This window comes from Gekko japonicus, unplaced genomic scaffold (assembly GCF_001447785.1).
Source record: "Gekko japonicus isolate JY-2015 unplaced genomic scaffold, Gekko_japonicus_V1.1 scaffold6, whole genome shotgun sequence".
Lineage (NCBI taxonomy): Eukaryota > Metazoa > Chordata > Lepidosauria > Squamata > Gekkonidae > Gekko > Gekko japonicus.
The window spans coordinates 4157066-4176652 of NW_015166417.1; the positions used below are offsets into that span (position 1 = coordinate 4157066).

The 19587-nt window shown below is 44.6% G+C and overlaps 1 protein-coding gene across 1 annotated transcript; it reads right to left on the reverse strand.

Moving 5' to 3' along the window:
- Positions 1–1112: 1112 nt before the first annotated feature.
- Positions 1113–18334, reverse strand: CAPN7 (calpain 7; the record flags this gene model as incomplete). Its single annotated transcript, XM_015411537.1, has 15 exons — positions 1113–2183; positions 2276–2368; positions 3129–3259; positions 5115–5177; positions 6455–6600; positions 7813–7888; positions 9617–9752; positions 10220–10319; positions 11793–11937; positions 12468–12588; positions 13391–13497; positions 14725–14871; positions 15734–15827; positions 17737–17822; positions 18208–18334. Coding segments are annotated over 15 exons (1717 nt in total), but the record flags the coding sequence as incomplete, so codon positions are not given.
- Positions 18335–19587: the final 1253 nt, after the last annotated feature.

Sequence of the window (19587 nt, forward strand, 5' to 3'; positions counted from 1 at the left end):
CTTGGAGGTTGCCCTTCCAAATACTAGCTAAGGCCAGAGCACTATGACTACTTTCTCTTCCCCATCAATAAGATGGTTGGTTGCTGTGTGTGAATGGGACCTAAAAATAAAAACTGTGCAACTCCTGAAAGCAGTCTCCTGTAGTACACCTTTCTGCTTCAGCGTCTACTAGATCACCGCACAGGAAAAGACCTTAATAGCCTGAATTCCTGTTGGGTGCCTAGCCTCTGCTCAAAAACCTCCAATGAGGGTGAGGCAAGGCTGGCCAGCCCCCTCCCCCAGTAATGGGGGGGGGTTTTAACTGTTCAACTGGGAGCTACTGCCCTTAATTTACACCCATTAGACTTAGTGTTGTCCCCTACAGCAAACAAGCCCTCGCCCTATCCTATTTGACAGCCCTTTATGTATCTGAACAGTGCAGCTATTCCTGTTAGTCTTCTCTTCTTAAGGCTAGCTGCAGAATGACACCACAGGATATGCAGTATACTGTAACACACTCTGGTTTCACTGCTGGTCTTTTGTGGTGCCACTGATCATGCTTAAATGAGGTTCTTCATTTGAAATGTAGCATAAAACAAAGGTTCTAGAAGAAAGCCTCAGTAGCTAGGTGTGCATTGCTGACATGACTCTTGGTTAACTTAGAAGGCACTGAGTGGAGGCCTTGTATTTTTGTAGTGAACACTGGCCATACTCATGGCCATACGTGCTTGGCTGTGCCCGTTATATTCCCAATCACTGCTCTAGGACACAGGCACAAAACCAGGGGCATGCCCAGTATCATGCAAAACATACACACTAAAATGCCAGGACCAATTAAGTATTCGTACGGTGTGTAAATGCAGCAAAATATCTGTGAAACCACCTATTAGACCCATAGTTACCCTTACAGTGAATGCATTCTATGATCGTAAAGAGGCTCAGACATATTAAAGCAGCGGTTGCCCACCAGTCTCCGTACTGTTGACTTCTTTGCTGTCAAGGCTCCAGCTGTAACTTTCATCTCACTAATTACCCTGCAAAGCAGATAAGCTGCAAATTGCTGGCAAGCTCCCAGCAGGCTGCAGTTCCCACTAGCCCAGATGGCCCATCACAGCACAGCAATTACAGAGCACATGATTTAATATTTCCGTTCAAAGGCACCTATCACTTGAGATTATACTGAAAAGCAATCTTTTACTGTCAGGTTGTGAGGAACATCGCCGTAACGAAGCTGTACAACGTGCACACTTATGAGCAAGAACAACAGTTTCCTTAAACACAGACGTACTGTGGGGAAAGGGTGCAGGGTTTGTCTGAAAGAAGCCAGTGAAACAGATTATAAACTGAGTGATACCCTCGTCTAGAAGTGTACATATATGAGGTTCATCTGCCTCCTTCCCAGCTTGCTTGGGGCAGACAAGAATGTAACTTGCAGCTACCCGAAAAGGAGCCAGTGTGCCACCTATAAAGTCATCTGGTGAGCACTGTACTGCATATGTGGCCCTCCCCCATCTTGCTGGTATGGTTTTTGGCACTGAAAAGCACAGGCAGCAACTCGCCACCCGCCTGGGTGGTATCACTCTCTTGCTGCAGGTACCAGAAGTTGGTAGCCTCTGTTGCGGGTGACAGGAAATGTTTCCATTCCCAGAGAGAGACAAATGACCAGAGCAATGCCACCATGTATTTGAAAAGAAGGCTTAAACACGGGGGGGCTGACAGGACGAAGACGGAGATGCTTCAAAAAACCCCAAACCTCGATGATAAAAATATAAAGTGCTATACTCTTATACATTAATTACACCAACAAGAATAAGGTTAAGATCGTCGTTCAAGCACTCTCCTTGCCTGCTCTCAAGTTTGTCAGTATTCAGAAGCCGGTCCATCTCGTGCTTCCCCCTCTGCTTTGAGGGAATGGTCTGGACCACCACTCTGAGGGAGAACTTTATATTAAAAAAGTGCATCTCCAGTTAAGTGCTTTCCTCTTTGTTGGCTCTCCTGCGAAGCGTCTGGCACGCTGCCTCAGCTCTGCCGTGTCTGAGAAGAACCACTCCGGGCTGCCTCACTGCAACTGCGACGCCTTAAGCGTAGAACTGCTGTTGAAGTCCAAGAAAAAGGGCCCTTCCTGTTGAGGGAGGAAGGTACTTGGAATAATATTATAAATGCCAGCAGGTACCACCTCGATTTCCAGGTAACAAAATCCACACCTGGGGGGGAAGGACAAAAGGTAAGCATTAATACAAGGTCTCCCATAATACAAATCAAGAAGACATACAGGATCAAATAGGATCATCCTTACCTGTAGTCACCGCTGTTCTTCTTCTGAAAGCCTGACGGGCCTGGGTCTCCTACGGTGGAGATCATCACAACTTCAAAGCCCACACTGTACTGCCTACAAATAAGATCAGACATTTTCACTATCTTTTGGTCACAAGCAGCTCTAGAAAAGTGTACGATGGATACCAACCTTCATCTTATTCATCTTACGGAGTTGTGTGCATTGGGAGGGGACGTGGCTCAGTGGCAGAACAGCTGCTTGGCATGCAGAAGGTCCCAGGTTCAATCCCTGGCATCTCCAGTTAAGGATCAGGCAGCAGGCAATGAGAAAGACTTCTGCCTGAGACCCCGGAGAGCTGCTGCCATTCTGAGTAGGCAATACTTTGAGGGACTGACGTCCTGATGGAGTACAGGGCAGCTTCATGCATATTAAGAACATAAGAGAAGCCAATGTTGGATCAGGCCAGTGGCCCATCCAGTCCAACACTCTGTCACACAGTGGCCAGAAATACCAGGTACCATCAGGAGGTCCAGCAGTGGGGCCAGGACACCAGAAGCCCTCCCACTGTTGACCCCCCCCCCCAATTCCATGATTCTATGCATTTGCTATGGAAGTACAAACTTTGCTACTACTGAATATTGTCTTTTGTTTCTTCTGAAAAGTTCTTATTGGCAGGGATAAGGGCAATGGCTGGTTAACTCTTAGCAGCAACAGAGGGGCAGGGCTTTACTGTCCTGCTCTTTGCCACTCAGCACACACAGAGAAAATCCTTTGTGTAACACTAGGAACAGCAGAGCAAGTTACCCACCAAGCTGCCGTAATGTCTGAACAGGCTACACATTTTATTGTGGCACTGGCTTAAATCTCTGCTAACCTCGGTCCTCTTAGCTCAATCAGAAGCGGCCCAGTCTTGTCCAGCTGGAACTGGTATATAGGATTGTTCTTGTAGCTGTCTCTAAAATTCCCACATCCGCCAGCACTGTGACCTTTCCACTGCCCGTTCACCTATGGAAGAGTAAGCCAGAGGTTTTTGGTTTTTTTAAAAAGAATGCACACTATGTTCTATTCTTGAAATTCCTAGTTACTCTTTAACATACAACAAGCCCCTTTTCCTCACTAGCATAAATGTCAAAGTCAAGTTTATTCCCCAGCACATTAGATTTCAGGTCCAGTTCTTGGTATGTCTACAGAGTATGTGTTCTCTTGCAAAATGAGTGAATGGTAACTCAAGGTGCATCTAGTACAGGATCTGGACTGTTAAGCAGAGTAGCTGTGTTAGTCTGTTGTAGCAAACAAAACAGAAATACAGTGACACCTTTAAAGCTAACAACATTTATTCCAGATTGAGGTGGGTAGCCATGTTGGTCTGAAACAACAGAATGACGTTTGAGTCCAGTGGAACCTTTAAAACCAACAAAGTTCAATTCTGAGTATAAGCTGTTGTGTGCGTGCACACTTCTTCAGATACCCAGAATTAAACTTTGTTGGTCTTAAAGGTGCGACTGGACTCAAACGTCATTCTATTGTTTATTCTAGTATGAGTTTTCATGAGACAGAGCTCACTTCAGATACAGTAGGAGATCATATTGTAGCTGAGGAAATGATCTCTGCCTCACAAACGCTCGGACTGGACTAAATGTTGTTAGTCTTATAGGTGCCACAGGACTTCTGTCCAGACTAAGCTACCAAGTTCTTTTCAGAACATAATTCTATAAAAATCTTTTAAAAACTGCTTTTATTTAGCCTAGGTATCTGTACCATGTTTTTTCAGTCCATCTTTCATTCTCGGGGTTGTTTAAAAAAATAAAACACAGTACAATGAAGTAGAGGTAAAGGTTCCCTTGCTCGAAAGCCAGTCGAATCCGACTCTAGGGTTGCGGTGCTCATCTCCGTTTCAAACCCGAAGAGCCAGCGCTGTCCAAAGACGTTTCCGTGGTCATGTAGCCCGCATGACTAAACACCAAGGCGCACGGAACGCTGTTACCTTCCCACCGAAGTGGTACCTGTTTATCTACTTGCAATTTCTTGCTTTCGAACTGCTAGGTTGGCAGGAGCTGGAACTAGAGATGGGAGCTCACTCCATCATGCGGCACCCGGGTCTTGAACTGCTGAACTACTGACCTTCCACAGCCTGCAGTTCAGCGTCTTAACCACTTGAGCCACCGCAGCTCCACAATGAAGTACCACAACATAAACAGCAGAAAAATCTCTCAGGCGCTAGCAAGTTCAGCAGCTTTAGATATACAATATAATAGTTCACTTAAAAATAGGCAGCATAAAATGTAACAATAGATGGCAAACAGTGGGGGCTGAGAGAGCTCTTGACAGGAACTGCTCTTTTTCAAGAACAGCTCTTATCAGAGCTATGGCTTGCCCAAGGTCATCCAGCCAGGTGCAAGTGGAGGAGTGGGGAATCAAACCCGGTTCTCCCAGATTAGAGTCCGCGCACTTAACCACTACACCAAACTGGCTGTAAGGGCAACACACGATTCCTGAGCCATCTGAACTGTTTCAATTACAACAGTCTTTCAAAAAAGAAAAAAGAAAAAAAAGAAAAAGAATGCTCAGCTGGAGCTTGCCTTTTTGCCTTTACAACCTGGATGGACCCAAACAATGCTAGCCATGGGAAGAGACGTTATGGAGGTAGAAAAAAAAATGACTACTCAAATGGTTCAGAGTGATCAAAGGATGAATGGAGCTGAAATTCCACCTCAGTAGTTATTTATGACAGCTAGGACTAATCCTGATGATTTGCAAAGACCCTTAAAAACAGAGAGAAACTTGCACTGTATTGTATAGGTGCATCTGCGGATAAATTGCATTCATCAAGAAGATGACCATGTATTTAATTATTGCTTACCCGTTTGGAAATGGTATATGGTGTCGGGATCTTTGAGAAGGTAAACTTGCACACTGAATACACCTGAAGAAATTTTTTAAAAAGTATATATCATGAAATCAGCGAAAGGGTTAGTTGTTTGGGATTGTCAGCCAAGTAAGAAAATAAAAAAGTGCCAAAATGGAGATGAAGCCATATAATTTTGTTTGTTCATTATTATAGAAAAACACTTCCCACGTCTATGCAAATTTCTGCAAACACACACATTAACTTTTGCATAACTTATATAAGCAGAAGCCCTAAAAATACCTTCTCAAATGCTGCAAGAAAAGAAGGGAACAGAAGGCTTATCTCTACCTAAGAAAGGGATGATCTGCTGATCTCAAGCCCTCAGAGAAAGGGCATTCCAGATAATCGTCCACCATTTTTGGCCAGCTGTACTCAGAAGGGCACCAGTTTTGCCCACAGCGCCATCCTCTCTTGATCCTCCAGAGGCAATGGGGCTATTAAAAAAATGCTTATGACTTATCCAATGGAAGCAGTTGATCTTGCTGAAAAAGAACTCCAGCCCTATGGACTGGATGTGCCAGTACAGGCACAGGATGAACAGTCTCTGCGTACTTAACGCCAGTGGTTGAATAAGCAGCTTCCTCCCATCTCTATTCTGGTCCCCAAGAAACACCCAAGTGGACAATCAAATGGATTCTGGGACATGTGAGAACTTCTCTAACAAGTTTCACTAGTTTTTACTGAAGCTTCTGGCTTCTGCCAAAATACAACACTTGAAGGCAGACTGAAAGCCAATGGGCATCTCAAAGGCACTGCACACATGAAGTGGCCTTATGCTGGATCAGACCACTAATCCCATCGAAGTCTACTCAGACTGGCAGCAGCTTTCTAGGGTCTGAGGCAGAGGTCTTTCACATCACCTCCCACTGGAGATGCTGGGGACTGAACCTGGAATGTTCTGAATGCCAAGCAGATTCTCAGCCACTGAGCCATGGCCCCTCCGTGTATAGAAGGGACTTTACATGTGTGGAAGGGACTTTCTGTCCACGTGGGGACATGGATATGATTGTCTTCATGCTACAGCCAGAGGACCCCACCACCACACAATGGACTGAGACATTTTATATCTTTTTGTTAAAGCAGGTCTACTGGCAATATTGCACTAAGCTTCTCGTCCAACACAAAGAACTAAACAACTCCACAATGTACTCTCTGTAAAAAAGCATGCAAATAAACCACTTGCCTACCCACCTCTGCCAAGTGAGAACAGCCCTCCCTAGTAAGCTCTCTTTCCCCCCCCAATGCAGTCGTAAAGAAAGTACTTGTGACAACCACCACCCATCAGTACTTACCCTCAGGGTATAGTGAATGGTGTTCTGTTTCTCATACTGAGAAACCACCAAAGTAAACGTGTGGGTTCCAGGGGAGGTCAGCTTTATCTTAGTCAGATAATGGGGACTGTTGATCCGTATCCCATCAATGAATGGTGGAGGATCAGCTGAAAGGGAAGAGATCGATAGATTTGGGTTTGAAAACTTCATACAAGTAGGGGGAAGTTCGTTTAGTAACTCCAATGGTACAGCAACACACAGAAACCCTAAAAAAGTAAAGGTTTTCCTTGCTCTAAAGCCAATCGAGTCCGAGTCTAGGGTTGCGGTGCTCATCTCCGTTTCGAAGCCGAAGAGCCAGCTCTGTCCGAAGACGTTTCCGTGGTCATGTGGCTGGCATGACTAAACACCAAGGCGCACGGAACGCTGTTACCTTCCCACCAAAGCGGTACCTATTTATCTACTTGCAATTTCTTGCTTTCGAACTGCTAGGTTGGCAGGAGCTGGAACTAGAGACGGGAGCTCACTCCGTCATGCGGCACCCTGGGTCTCGAACTGCTGAACTACCAACCTTCCCCAGCCTGCAGTTCAGCGTCTTAACCACTTGAGCCACCGCAGCTCCTACAGAAAGCCTGCCCCCCAACAAATTTCTATGAGGCTGTATCTATGTGTCTATGAAGCGGATCTAATAGTTGGGAGTTTGTCTAGTATGAGTGGAAACCAACCTTCCCACCTCTTCCCATCCAACACATTCTGCTGTACCTACAAGAAATCATGCTGGGGAGGGGGAGGAGATTGGATTTATAGCCCGCACTTCACTACCCAAAGGTGTCTCAGAGTGGCTTACAAACTCCTTTCCCTTCCCCTCCCCACAACAGACACCCTGTGAGGTAGGTGGGGCTGAGAGAGCTCTGACAGAAACTGCTCTTTTTCAAGAACAGCTCTTATCAGAACTACGGCTTGCCCAAGGTCATCCAGCCAGGGGCAAGTGGAGGAGTGGGGAATCAAACCCGGGTCTCCCAGATTAGAGTCCGCGCACTTAACCACCACACCAAACTGGCTCTCAGTGTTGGTGAAGTCAGTGTTGGCAGTGAAATGGGAAAGGGGACTTGTCAAAATTGCTTCCCCCTTTTTTCAGGTGGAAGGGTCTTCCGCCAACAGAGAACATGGTTAGGATTTATTGCAGTCTGAGGACACAACCACAGAACCAATTTCTTAATGACTTTCAAAGCTGTGAGATAAAAAATAATCACGGAATCCAGGCAGGCAAAACACTTATCAGAAAAGGGTTTCATTCATTCATTCCCTCCAGCAATGAACTTTTAATATTTTGGAAACTTCTCATTAATACAAGGAGTTCGTTGGGATGCTGACATACGAACCAGGATAGTAGACTTTTTTCCCGTCTGTTTTATACACCACCATGGTGATGAACTCCTTGTTGTGTGCAAAGTCATCCTATGGAACAGAGATTACAAAAATATGATTACCCCAATAAACTTCATAAAACAAATTTGTCTTGGTCGCTATTCCTTTTCTAATGAGCACTGGATTTGACTATTTTTAGTAAAGGTAAAGATTCCCTTGCTCGAAAGCCAATCGAGTCCGACTCTAGGGTTGTGGTGCTCATCTCCGTTTCAAAGCCGAAGAGCCAGCGCTGTCCGAAGACGTTTCCATGGTCATGTGGCCGGCATGACTAAACACCAAGGTGCACGGAACGCTGTTACCTTCCCACCGAAGTGGTACCTATTTATCTACTTGCAATTTCTTGCTTTTGAACTGATAGGTTGGCAGGAGCTGGAACCAGAGACAGGAGCTCACCCCGTCTTGCGTCACTTGGGTCTCGAACTGCTGAACTACTGATCTTCCACAGCCTGCAGTTCAGCGTCTTAACCACTTGAGCCACCGCAGCTCCTTTGACTATTTTTAGCTATTTACAAAAAGCCCTATGTTTTGATATGACTTAAAGTTTCCGAAACTGTTGATAGGGGTACTTCAGTCTCACACTTGGACAGCTTTATTTTGAAGAAGAGATTGGATTTATACCCCGCCCTTCACTTGGAGTCTCAGAGCGGTTTACAAACTCCTTTCCCTTCCCCTCCCCACAACAGACACCCTGTGAGGTGGGTGGGGCTGAGAGAACTCTGACACAAACTGCTCTTTTTCAAGGACAGCTGTGCCAGAGCTTGTGACTGACCCAAGGTCACATCAGCAGGTGCAAGTGGAGGAGTGGGGAATCAAACCCGGTTCTCCCAGATTAGAGTCCGCACACTTAACCACTACACCAAACTGGCTCTCTTAACCACTGGCACCAAACTGATTATTTGAGAGAATAATCCGTCTTCAGAGGCAAAGGACTTTACAGAGATTATCTTGTTGTAGTCCTTGAAAAGTGCCATCAAGTCGTAGCTGACTTATGGTGACCCTGCAGGGTTTTCAAAGCAAGAGACAAACGGAGGTGGTTTGCCATTGCTTGCCTCTGTGTAGCAACCATGGACTTCCTTGGTGGTCTCCAATACTCCCTCTAAGCTGTGGAGTCTTGTGAGCAAAAATTCTACTTTGTGAGCTACTGGCATTAAAGCTGTGAGCAAGCAATTTGGCTACTGCATAAATTAGTTTGCTCTGGAGCCATCTTTCCTGAGCGAAGACAAAAATGTGTGAGCTGGAGGCTCAAAAACTGTGAGCTGGCTCACACTAACTCAGCTTAGAGGGGACACTGGTGGTCTCCCACCCAAATATTGACCAGGGCTGACCCTGCTTAGCTTCCAAGATCTGATGAGATTGGGCTATTCAGGCTGCTTGTAGTTCTTACGACAGCTCTAATGTAAGCTAGTATTACTACCCCCTATTACAGGATGGGGGGGGCATGAGCCAAAACAGATTGCCTAAAGCCACCTAGTGAGGTCATGGCAGAGGAGAGATTCGAGCTGGCAGCCTCCCAGATCACAACCCATTCTCTCTGTGCCAACTCAAGAGACATGGCTCAGTGCTAAAGGAAATGTGTCAGGTACTTGGAGGGGAATCCAGCACACTGTTCTGTGCGGAACAGAGAGAGATGCTTTCTGCTCTAAAACAATAGTGCAGATGAGAATGAAGAAACACTGGCCAGGGTCCATCCTGCAGAAGAAACACTGCAGGGTCCAACCTGCAGATTAGTTCAATGCTCCTCAGAGAAATAACGCCTACCTTGTCAGTAATGTGTCTGCTCAGCAGAACCCACACTGCAGCACCACCTTGTGGGCACTGGACCTCCAGTTTATACTGTGGGTTATTAGCAAGGCTGTAAGCATCTTTCACGGGGCCCTGCTTTGCATCCCAAGTACTAAAGAGAGAACGGAGAGGGGACAAGACATCAGCGTTTTACTCCTGCATGCAATCATAAGAACGCGGCAATAAAATGAACAATTTTTCCATTGAGGACCCCTGTAATTCTGACAGTAACTATTAAATATTTTTTTGGGAAAAACACTATCCCTTGCATGAAAACCAAGTAATCAGGTGCTGAACCAGGTGCCTACAACTTGCAAAGGTTCAAAAGGTTCATGGTATGGCTCAGCTTGTAGAATGCTGACACTATATCAGCAAATATTTACCCTATAATGCTCATGCCATTTAGGCTAAGAATGAGGGTCTCAAAATTCAGGCGATACATTTAGCATGCAAGCAGTGAATGAAAAGAGGTTTGAGTGGCTGCTAAGTAAGCTTACAAAAGACTAAGAATTGCTAATAAAACAAAGTTTCAGATAGATTGGAAGCTCAGAACTTCATAACTTTTTCCTTTGGACAAACCTGTGAATGCATGTTGATTCTTTAAAGAGACCTGGATTCCAGCTCAAATAAATAACATCATAATATTGGCAGAGATCTTCCCAGGAGATCCAGAAAATCCCTACAAGAGGGAAAACATGGAGGTCAAAAGCCCATTGTCTTAACAAGCTGTTTAAAATTTCACAAGCTATTTAAGATTGGTTTAATTCTTTGTCATCTTATAGGAAGAATGAATCCATGACAACAAAAGCTGCAAAAATTGGGGAAAGCTTATGCCTTAGAAGGTTCTATACGTTAGCAGTCAAACACACCTGTGAAGATGACTTTGTATAAACATATGGTATGAAAAAAGTTATCTTGGTAGCCATATGTTGACACAAATTCAATGCATTTAGATTGGGAAGAAAAGCACTGAGATAGTAAGACTGTATGACCTTGTTTGTATACAGTTCACAAATACACTCCCAGAGAATTACTGGAGTTCACTGGACTTCTTCGTCAAACACACCTGTGAAGATGACTTTGTATAAACATATGGTATGAAAAAGTTATCTTGGTAGCCATATGTTGACACAAATTCAATGCGTTTAGATTGGGAAGAAAAGCACTGAGATGGTAAGACTGTATGACCTTGTTTGTATACCGTTCACAAATACACTCCCAGAGAACTACTGGAGTTCACTGGACTTCTTCTCAGGAAGATGAGCACAGGATTGGAAGCCAGGTCACATTTTAATACGTGGCCTGACTCCAAACTTGTCCACATGATACTGCCTACTAGTAAGCAGCACTAGGTTTCTTCTCTTTATCTTGTGAGTGTTATTTTGAAAACTGAATATATTGGGCTGCCATCCAAGACTCCCTTCTGCTGAGTGAAAACCTTCTTCCAACAGCAGGAAGACACACACTTAGCAGAAGGCAGTTACTGACCATTACCAAGAGAAACGAACTCAATAGAAACCCAATTATGTTTTTACAAATGAATAGTGTCTACAATTACAGTTTTGTTTCCATATTTAAACACCGATTTATATAGTCTGGTTTTAGAGAAATTTCTCTGATTCTGTTCTGCAAAGATTTGAGCGTGCAAACACCAACAACGGAAGTGACTGACCTCACCCACACCATAGGCAGTTACTGACCATTACCAAGAGAAATTAACTCAATAGAAACCCAATTATGTTTTCACAAATGAATAGCGTCTACATTTACAGTTTTGTTTCCATATTTAAACACTGATTTATATAGTCTGGTTTTAGAGAAATTTCTCTGATTCTGTTCTGCAAAGATCTGAGTGTGCAAACACCAACAACCGAAGTGACTGACCTCACCCACACCATCTACAACTCAATTTCATCAACTCCCATATTTACGAATTTTCTTGTTGCCATCTATGCGGCACAAGCCATGTCTACGTGCAGGCTTCAAGCTTGCAAATCACTGGCATGCAAAGATTCCGCTAAGGACCTCGGTGCCTTCTTATCTCCCATGTGTCTTGCTAGGATGGAATACGCTCCTTTCCCTCAAAGTCAATTTCTGTGAAGGGGACTTAGATAAGATGGCGGGCGGGGGGGGGATCTATCTGCTTTTGTACCATTGTCTATTTTCTGGGCTGTTCTGGGATCAAAGTTTAAATATTTCTGGAGGTCAGGAGTCCAGTTTTTCAGATCATTTTCACTGTATCTTCCTTTCCAACGCAGGTGGCTCCAGGGATTTTTCAACTGGAGAAAACGTTGCCCCTAGGAGAAGCAAAAAATATAGGAAAGTTACCTGGATTACTTCATCAGCAGATTTCTTTCCAAGGATTCAGGGAACCAAATTCTAGGTCGGATCCTGCCCACTTTCCCATGAATCACACCTACTGCATTGTCTTTTGGATGCCCCACTCTATTGATTGTACTGACTTATTCTACGCAATCTGCCCTGAGTCCCAGCGAGAAAGGCGGACAGTAAATAATGTAAATAAATAAATAAATAATTCCCCTCCCTGTTACAACCCTCATTCCTGCATTGCCTTTGGGTGGGAGGGGGTGTCAAAGGGGACCACTTTCCCTTTTCACCTGCAGGAAAGCTGACTGGGTCCAACCCACCACAAACGTTTTAGAACATTTGGATAAATCTCATTTGACAAAGGTATTTCTAAGCTGTGCAAACACCCTCACCAAGATTTTGAGCACAATCACAAGGGCCACGGAATTTTTTTTAAATGTCCATTAAAAAAAAGGACTTCCAAAGGTTCTAGAGGAAAAATAAGTATTCCACAGAATACCTTGTATTCCCTAATATCCAAAACCGCGTAGGCGTGCGTTGGCACTAAGCCCCATTTCTCTCCTTCTTCTTCCGTCATCACTCCTGTAGCTGTAGTAATGAGCACATCCCCTTTGTGAAACCTGCCCATAAAAACAAGACATTTTCCCTTCAGAGCTGACCTCCAGGAAGAGGAACCCATATCAGAGTCAGGACAGATGGCATTCTGGGGAGATCAACAAACTGATGGCAAACTTAGTGAATTCTGGGGCTGGAGTGGAAGAATGACCAGAAATCATAAAGAACTGTAAATGAGTACAACTAACAATCACAGACCCATCAACATTTCATAATATTTCTGGGGCTTTGGAACATGTTTTAATCCTACCCTAAAATCCAAACAAAAATAACATAGTCCACAATCACTTTCATGTCTCTCGAAAAACAAAAAAACCCCAAAACTTCTGTTAAAAAGCAGTTCTAATGAAAATCAGGCAAATCCAACAACAACACCTACAACAATATTAAAAAGTTGTTGTTGTTGTTATTATTATTGTTGTTTATTGTTATTATTGTTATTATTATTGTTATTATTATTTTCTTTATTTAATTTATCCCCTGCCCTATCCCAAGTGTGGGCTCAGGGTGGCTTATAACATAAAATCCACAAAACAATAAAAACAATAGCTGGCACAATATACAATAACAGAAAAGACCCGTGCCTCATGTCAGGTGGATACAGGCACCCCCAAGAAGCTCCAGTGCCCAAACACTATTGTCTAGAGCAGCAGGACACTGGGAAGGGGCCATGAACAGGGGAGGCCACAATTGCTGAACGTCCGCTGCTCCAATCAAAAGCCTGGCGGAACAGCTCCGCTTTACAGGCCCTGCAGAACTGTAAGGAACAAGGTGCCTGGAGCATGTCTGAAACAAGCTGGAAGTTACCTCTGGTAAAGCATTCTGAATGAACTGTCTTTGTTAAAAGCCTGATTGTCAGAGTGCATAGCAATCCTTTCAGGTATCCAACCGGTCAACGCATGAAGATCAATGTTCTGAAACAAACAGATTTCATCAGCAAATAAGCCCCATTATATTCATACCTGCATTAAAGCACACTACATTAAAAATATCAATCTCTGCAAGCAGAAACTTTTACTAATAATGGCTTCAGTTCTCACAGTTCCAGACTTCACTTCTTGTAAGAGCAGGTATGAATGAGGAATTGCATTTTACATTTCCTGATTTTGAACACATACAAAAAGTTGGAAGCTTATTTTAATAACAGGACGTTCCAGCTATGCATCAGTTCATTCAGTACTATCAATTACGTGCTTTAAGCAGAGGCTTCAGAAGCTTCTGTGCACATAGCTTTAATTAAAGTTGCACCGCAACACAGGTTTTGTGGGTTTTAGTGCACAAAAATAGTAGCTTGTGCATGTATGTTTCTTCTGCAAGAATGAAAATGCTCTGGCATGAAAAGGTTAACGCACAGAATACAGAGGATTTGGCACAAAGGATGAAATACAGTAACAACATTAGTGCCGAAGGTTAAGTCATAAACAGCAGCTTGCAAGCCCCATTTAAAGCATCACAGTTTTTGGAACAATCAACAGAACTTTCAAAGCAGAATTCAGAAGATCAAGATATGAAATATTTGACACACACACAAAATTCCTTTTCCCCTAACTTTGGTAGCAAGTAAAAAAATATTACGGGTTGGTTTGAAACTCCTCCTTTCCCGAGCAGGAGGACACTTCCACTGGCATAAGATAGAGAACTTTCTGATTTTTCCTTCCTACTTCTCCACATTGTTTCACTACATGTGCAAGAGCTCCCTTACGCCTGAGAAAACACAGGGAGCTGCATTGAAAAAGGGGAATTGGGAAAGATCCACCTGCAGTTCTCTGGATCCAACCCAGTCCCCTCCACCATGTCTTCATGGATGCAGAGACTGAACTGGAAAACAGCAATCTTCACCAAAGGCTCAGAAACTAGAAAGCAAAATTCCAAAATGCAACACATCCCCAAAATGTCAATATCAGGGCTCGATCAAGGTGTCTCATCTTTCAAGAACGCACTTCTAATGTTAGTTCATCCATTGGCCATGCTGGAAAAAGCATGTGCTCCACAAAACGCAAGCGATATAGAAAGCATTCTTAAGAATTTTTTTTCACTGGTCTCAAACAATCCATTTCAACTTCTCCAACAAGCCGTGTTGTTCACCAAGGAATCCTGCCTGCACAGACGTCACTCCTTGCCAAGAATAAGGAGGTACTCACAGAATTTGATCCTGGGAAATCATAACCTCCCATGACTTTCATGTAAGCTTTTTCTATCAGGGATACCCAGAGTTCGTTTTTATTATTTGAGTAAGAGCACAGAAGTTCTCCACTGTGATCTACTGGTAAGAAGTCGTCAATGATCACCTAGACAAAAACGGGGATTGGGGGGTGGGGAGACAGAGAGAGAGCACGCATTTACAAGAGAAACAAGGGGGAGGACAGCAGCTCTATCTTGGCATCAAGGCCTCTGGCAGACTATGAAGAAGGTTCTTGGGATCAAACTGATCAATTTCACATTTGCTATGCGGTAAGCCAGACTTGTGCTATAATGGAGCAACTCTTAGAACAGCAAACCAAAACCGAACGGGGAAAAACCCTGATTCTTTTGCCACATAGGATATCTGGAATGTAACTAATTCCAAAAAAATATTTTTTAAAAGTTTTTTTGCAATTAAACTGTTTATTTATCATATATAAATGATTGAATAATTATATTTTCATTCGTCTTCAGGCCTTATAATTAACCTGCCTTGGCACTAACATGTTTATGTGTCATAGTGTGCATGTATATTAGGGTTGTCAAGTCCATCTTCCACCCCCAGCGGGGGACTTTGGGGGCGTTCCTGGAGGGGGCGGGGCATCCCCGACGTGATGACGTCACGTCAGGGACGTCCGCCGCTCCCCACCCGCCCACTGGATCTCCAGAAACGGCAGTTCTCTGCACTTAAAGGAGCCGGCGTTTCCCCTTTAAGAGCAGCTGAAAGGGGGGCCCCCGGAAAAGGGGGGGGGGGGGGGGGTTGGCAACCCTAATGTATATACAAAAATATGACCACTGAGGAAGGCCTTGAGGGCCAAAGCACGGTTGGTCCTGTTTTAACGTGGTTCAAAGTTATCAACCAAGACATACTGAATTATTGGTCCTGTTTTATTGGTTCAAGGTTTTTAACCTACAAATATCAAAATGCATCAGGTTGCAACTCTTACAACAAACATAAAAGTCCTTTACCTTCCGAGGAACGCCATTAATGTGCAGTTTGACTGTGTACTTTCCACACGGATTATATTCTGGTTCTCCTTTTTTATTTTGAGGGTAAATGATGCTATTTGGAAGAAAAGCGAGGGGAAAAAGGGTCAGAGCTGTCAACCTAAGAGTTTGGGTGAAGAGTGGTGCTGGCCTGGAGGGGTTTAAGGTTAACACGGCTTGGGGGGGGGGCGCTTGATGGAGTAGCAGCAGTCAAATTAAAAGAGTCATGCATTAAGAACAGCACCCAGGTAATGTGGTGCTAAAATTATAAGCAAAATAGTTTTCCATGGCTAGAACTTAAACTAACACTCTTACGTACTTATTTAATTAGATTTTTAGTTGAAACTGGCAATAAAATACATAATACATATATCAACAAATAAAACAATCCATCCAAGATGGCGGAAAAATTTCAGCTACCACAAGCCTCCGGGGGGGGAGGAGAATGGAGGCTGTGAGAGTGTCAGACTATGTATTGCCCCGTTGCTGCCCTGAAACACATGCCTGGCAGAACATCTCTGCCTTACATGCCCTGCGGAAAGGTAACAAATCCCGCAGGGCATGGATGTTCTTTGGCAGAACACCAGGCAGGGGCCTGGTTAAGGACAGCCCGATCTCTCTGGGTCGGGGATCATCAGGAGGTTCCTACTTCCCAAGTGTAGCGCCCTTCTTGGGGCATACTGAGAGAGGTGGTCCTGAAGGTATGTGGGTCCCTGACTGCTAGGGGCCTAAGGTCAAAACTAGCAACTGGGAGTCCCAGTGTTCCCTCTAAGCTGAGTTAGTGTGAGCTAGCTCGCAGTTTTTTAGCCTCTGGCTCACTCATTTTTGTCTTAGCTCAGGAAGGAGGGCTCCAGAGCAAACTAATTTATGTAGTAGCCAAATCGCTCACTCACAAGGCTCACTCATTTTTGTCTTAGCTCAGGAAGGATAGCTCCATATCAAACTAATTTATGCAGTAGCCAAATCACCTGCTCACAACTTTAATGCTAGTAGCTCACAAAGTAGAATTTTTGCTCACAGGGCTTCATAGCTTAGAGGGAACATTGCCTGGGACCTCATCCACTGGAGGCCAGTGCAGCTCGCACAGCTTTAACTTTAAGGCCTCATGCTTAAGGGTCCACAAAAGAAAGGAGAAAAGAGGGCTGCCCTTCCCAGGCTTTCCAAGCCAGTACACTTTACGTCTGTTACATTTAAGAACATTTACTCAATAGTGAAGAATTTAGCTCAACCACTGCATCTTGACAAACGCAACCTTCTAGACTCATGTGCTGAAATATCCAATTACAAAATCATGTAGATTATGCAGGAGAGGAAAAAAGAGGGTCACCTGCCTGGGATCTGGCTATTGTCTGAACTGCTAGGATGGAGGCCTTAAACATTCCAAAAGAAACGCAAGCTTGTGAGGACTGATGGTGACCAGAAGGAATGGAGACTCAAAGAAGGGTGGAGGTCCAGAACTGGGGAAGGGCGTGTGTGAGAGAGAGATAAGTCATACAAGCCTAGAGAGAGAGAGAAATGGCTTTCTGTGGTGGGCAAGCCAACAGACACAAAAACTTGGAGGATGGAGGCCAATGGGTCAGGCAGACCAAAGAGAAAACAGAGTGATGGGGCCAGTGTCCCCTCTAAGCTGAGTTAGTGTGAGCTGGCTCATGTTTTTTTAGCCCCTGTGGCTCACACATTTTTGTCTTCGCTCAGGGAGGATGGCTCCAGAGCAAACTAATCTATGCAGCAGCCAAATCGCCTGCTCACAACTTTAATGCCAGTCGCTCACAGAGTAGAAGTTTTGCTCACAAGACTTCATGGCTTAGAGGGAGTGTTGGATGGGGCTGAATTTCACATTTTGATTAGAAACTGCCGGCCAAAGCTCTGGCTGCAGGTTGCCAGACCAAGTTAAAGCCTTTGCCCTCTCTAGTTGTACATTACCTTCCAACACCAAGACCATTTACAAGAAAGTCTGCACAACTTCTGACCCAAACAGAGCATACCTGGTAATCAATTTCTTGTTATATCGTCTTTCATATGCTGCACTGATGGCAAGTGAGGCCACAAAGGAACAATCGGATACAATTGTCTGAGAACAAAAGACAGTTACAAGGATATGCCGCTTTCTAATCACCCGGTGCAAAAAACAACAACTCACACACATAAGAGAGAAAGGAAAACATGCCATAGTTTTGTCTCTCCAAAAATCATATTATAAATAAAGGAATAAACTACACAAAATGTTTGGCTGCAAGTTTTCCCTGCAGGAAACATATTTTCCCCACTGCTGCAGGGCCCAGTTTGGGTCCAATGGAATTCAGTTTTGGGTAAACAGGTTTAAATCTGCCTGCAGTTTCTCAAAAAATTATAAAAACGCAGAAGGGAGGGGGAAAAGACAGCTGCCAAGTTTAAAAAAAAATTAATTTAAAAGCCCCTCAACTATTTCAGAGATATCAGACCCAAGAGACCCATACCTGTTTGATGCTGAAACTTGAAACGGTATAGATCATTGTAGGATTATTTGATATTTCATCTGGCCGCACCCATCGAGAGAACATTGCCCTTTGCTTTGGGGATAATGGCAGTTTTCCACATTTATCTCTGGAATCAAAAAAACATTACCAAAAAAAGATTAAAATCAAATGTTTGTGAAACACACACACACAGGATAAAATCATTTTATCAAAGGGCAAATAAAAAGATAATCCCTTAAAGGTAAGATTTTCTGTACCCCTATTCAGTTCCTGGGACCAGTTAATCCTCATCCTACACATTTTGACTTCTTCAGGATTGGACTCTGACCCTGCACCGGCATTCGAGGTGGTGGCCCTCGAGGAACTGGCCAAGCCTCCAGTGCACGCATCGGACATTGCGACCGCCTCTGCCAGAGACTCCATTGCCAGGGTGCTCAACTGGGTGTGGAGGGGGGTGGCTGGTGGGGCGCGCCGCAGACGAATTCAAGCCGTTTGCATCATGGCAATGCGAACTCTCTGTCCACAGAGGATGTTTACTGTGGGGAAACAGGGTGGTGGTCCCCCCCAAACTGAGAAACCAGGTTTTGGAAGCGCTGCACAAATATCACTCCGGCATAGTGCGGATGAAGGGACTGGCCCGAGGTTATTTTTGGTGGCCTAAAATAGACTCGGACATTGAGAGTTGGGTGCAGAGGTGTCACGAGTGCCAGCTGTCCCGGCCTGATCCCCCACATGCCCCGGTACAGCAATGGGAGAAATGTCACCGGTCTTAGTCACGAGTCCACATCGACTTTGCGGGGCCATTTCAGGGGCAGATATTTTTAATCATTGTCAATGCATACTCGAAATGGTTAGAGGTGGTTCCAACTTCAAAATGATGGCCCTAACTGTAATTAATGCGCTGCGCCACATTTTTGCAATGCATGGGTTGCCTGGCACACTCGTGTCTAATAACGGGATCTGTTTTACCGCCTCTGAGTTCCAGGATTTTTTGCCGGCAAATCTCATCCAGCACAGCATGTCCGCACCATTCCACCCGGCTACCAACAGCCAAGCCGAAAGAATGGTGCGGACCACTAAGGAAACTTTGAGCCACCTGGTGCAGGGAAACTGGAGCCAAAAGGTGGCGTCGTTCCTCCTGCACCAGCACATCACACCACACTCTGTGGCGGGGCGGAGCCCAGCAGAAATACTGATGGGTCGGCGTCTTACAACTCTCCTTGACCACATGCAGCCGGACCTAACCACATCCAGACCCCCACACAGTGAGTCCACTGACCGGACTAGGAGTTTTGAGGAGGGAGAGTTGGTGTACACCAGGAACTATTCTGGAGGGCATCGTTGCTGCTGTATTTATACAGTGTGGCTTACAATTGGTCG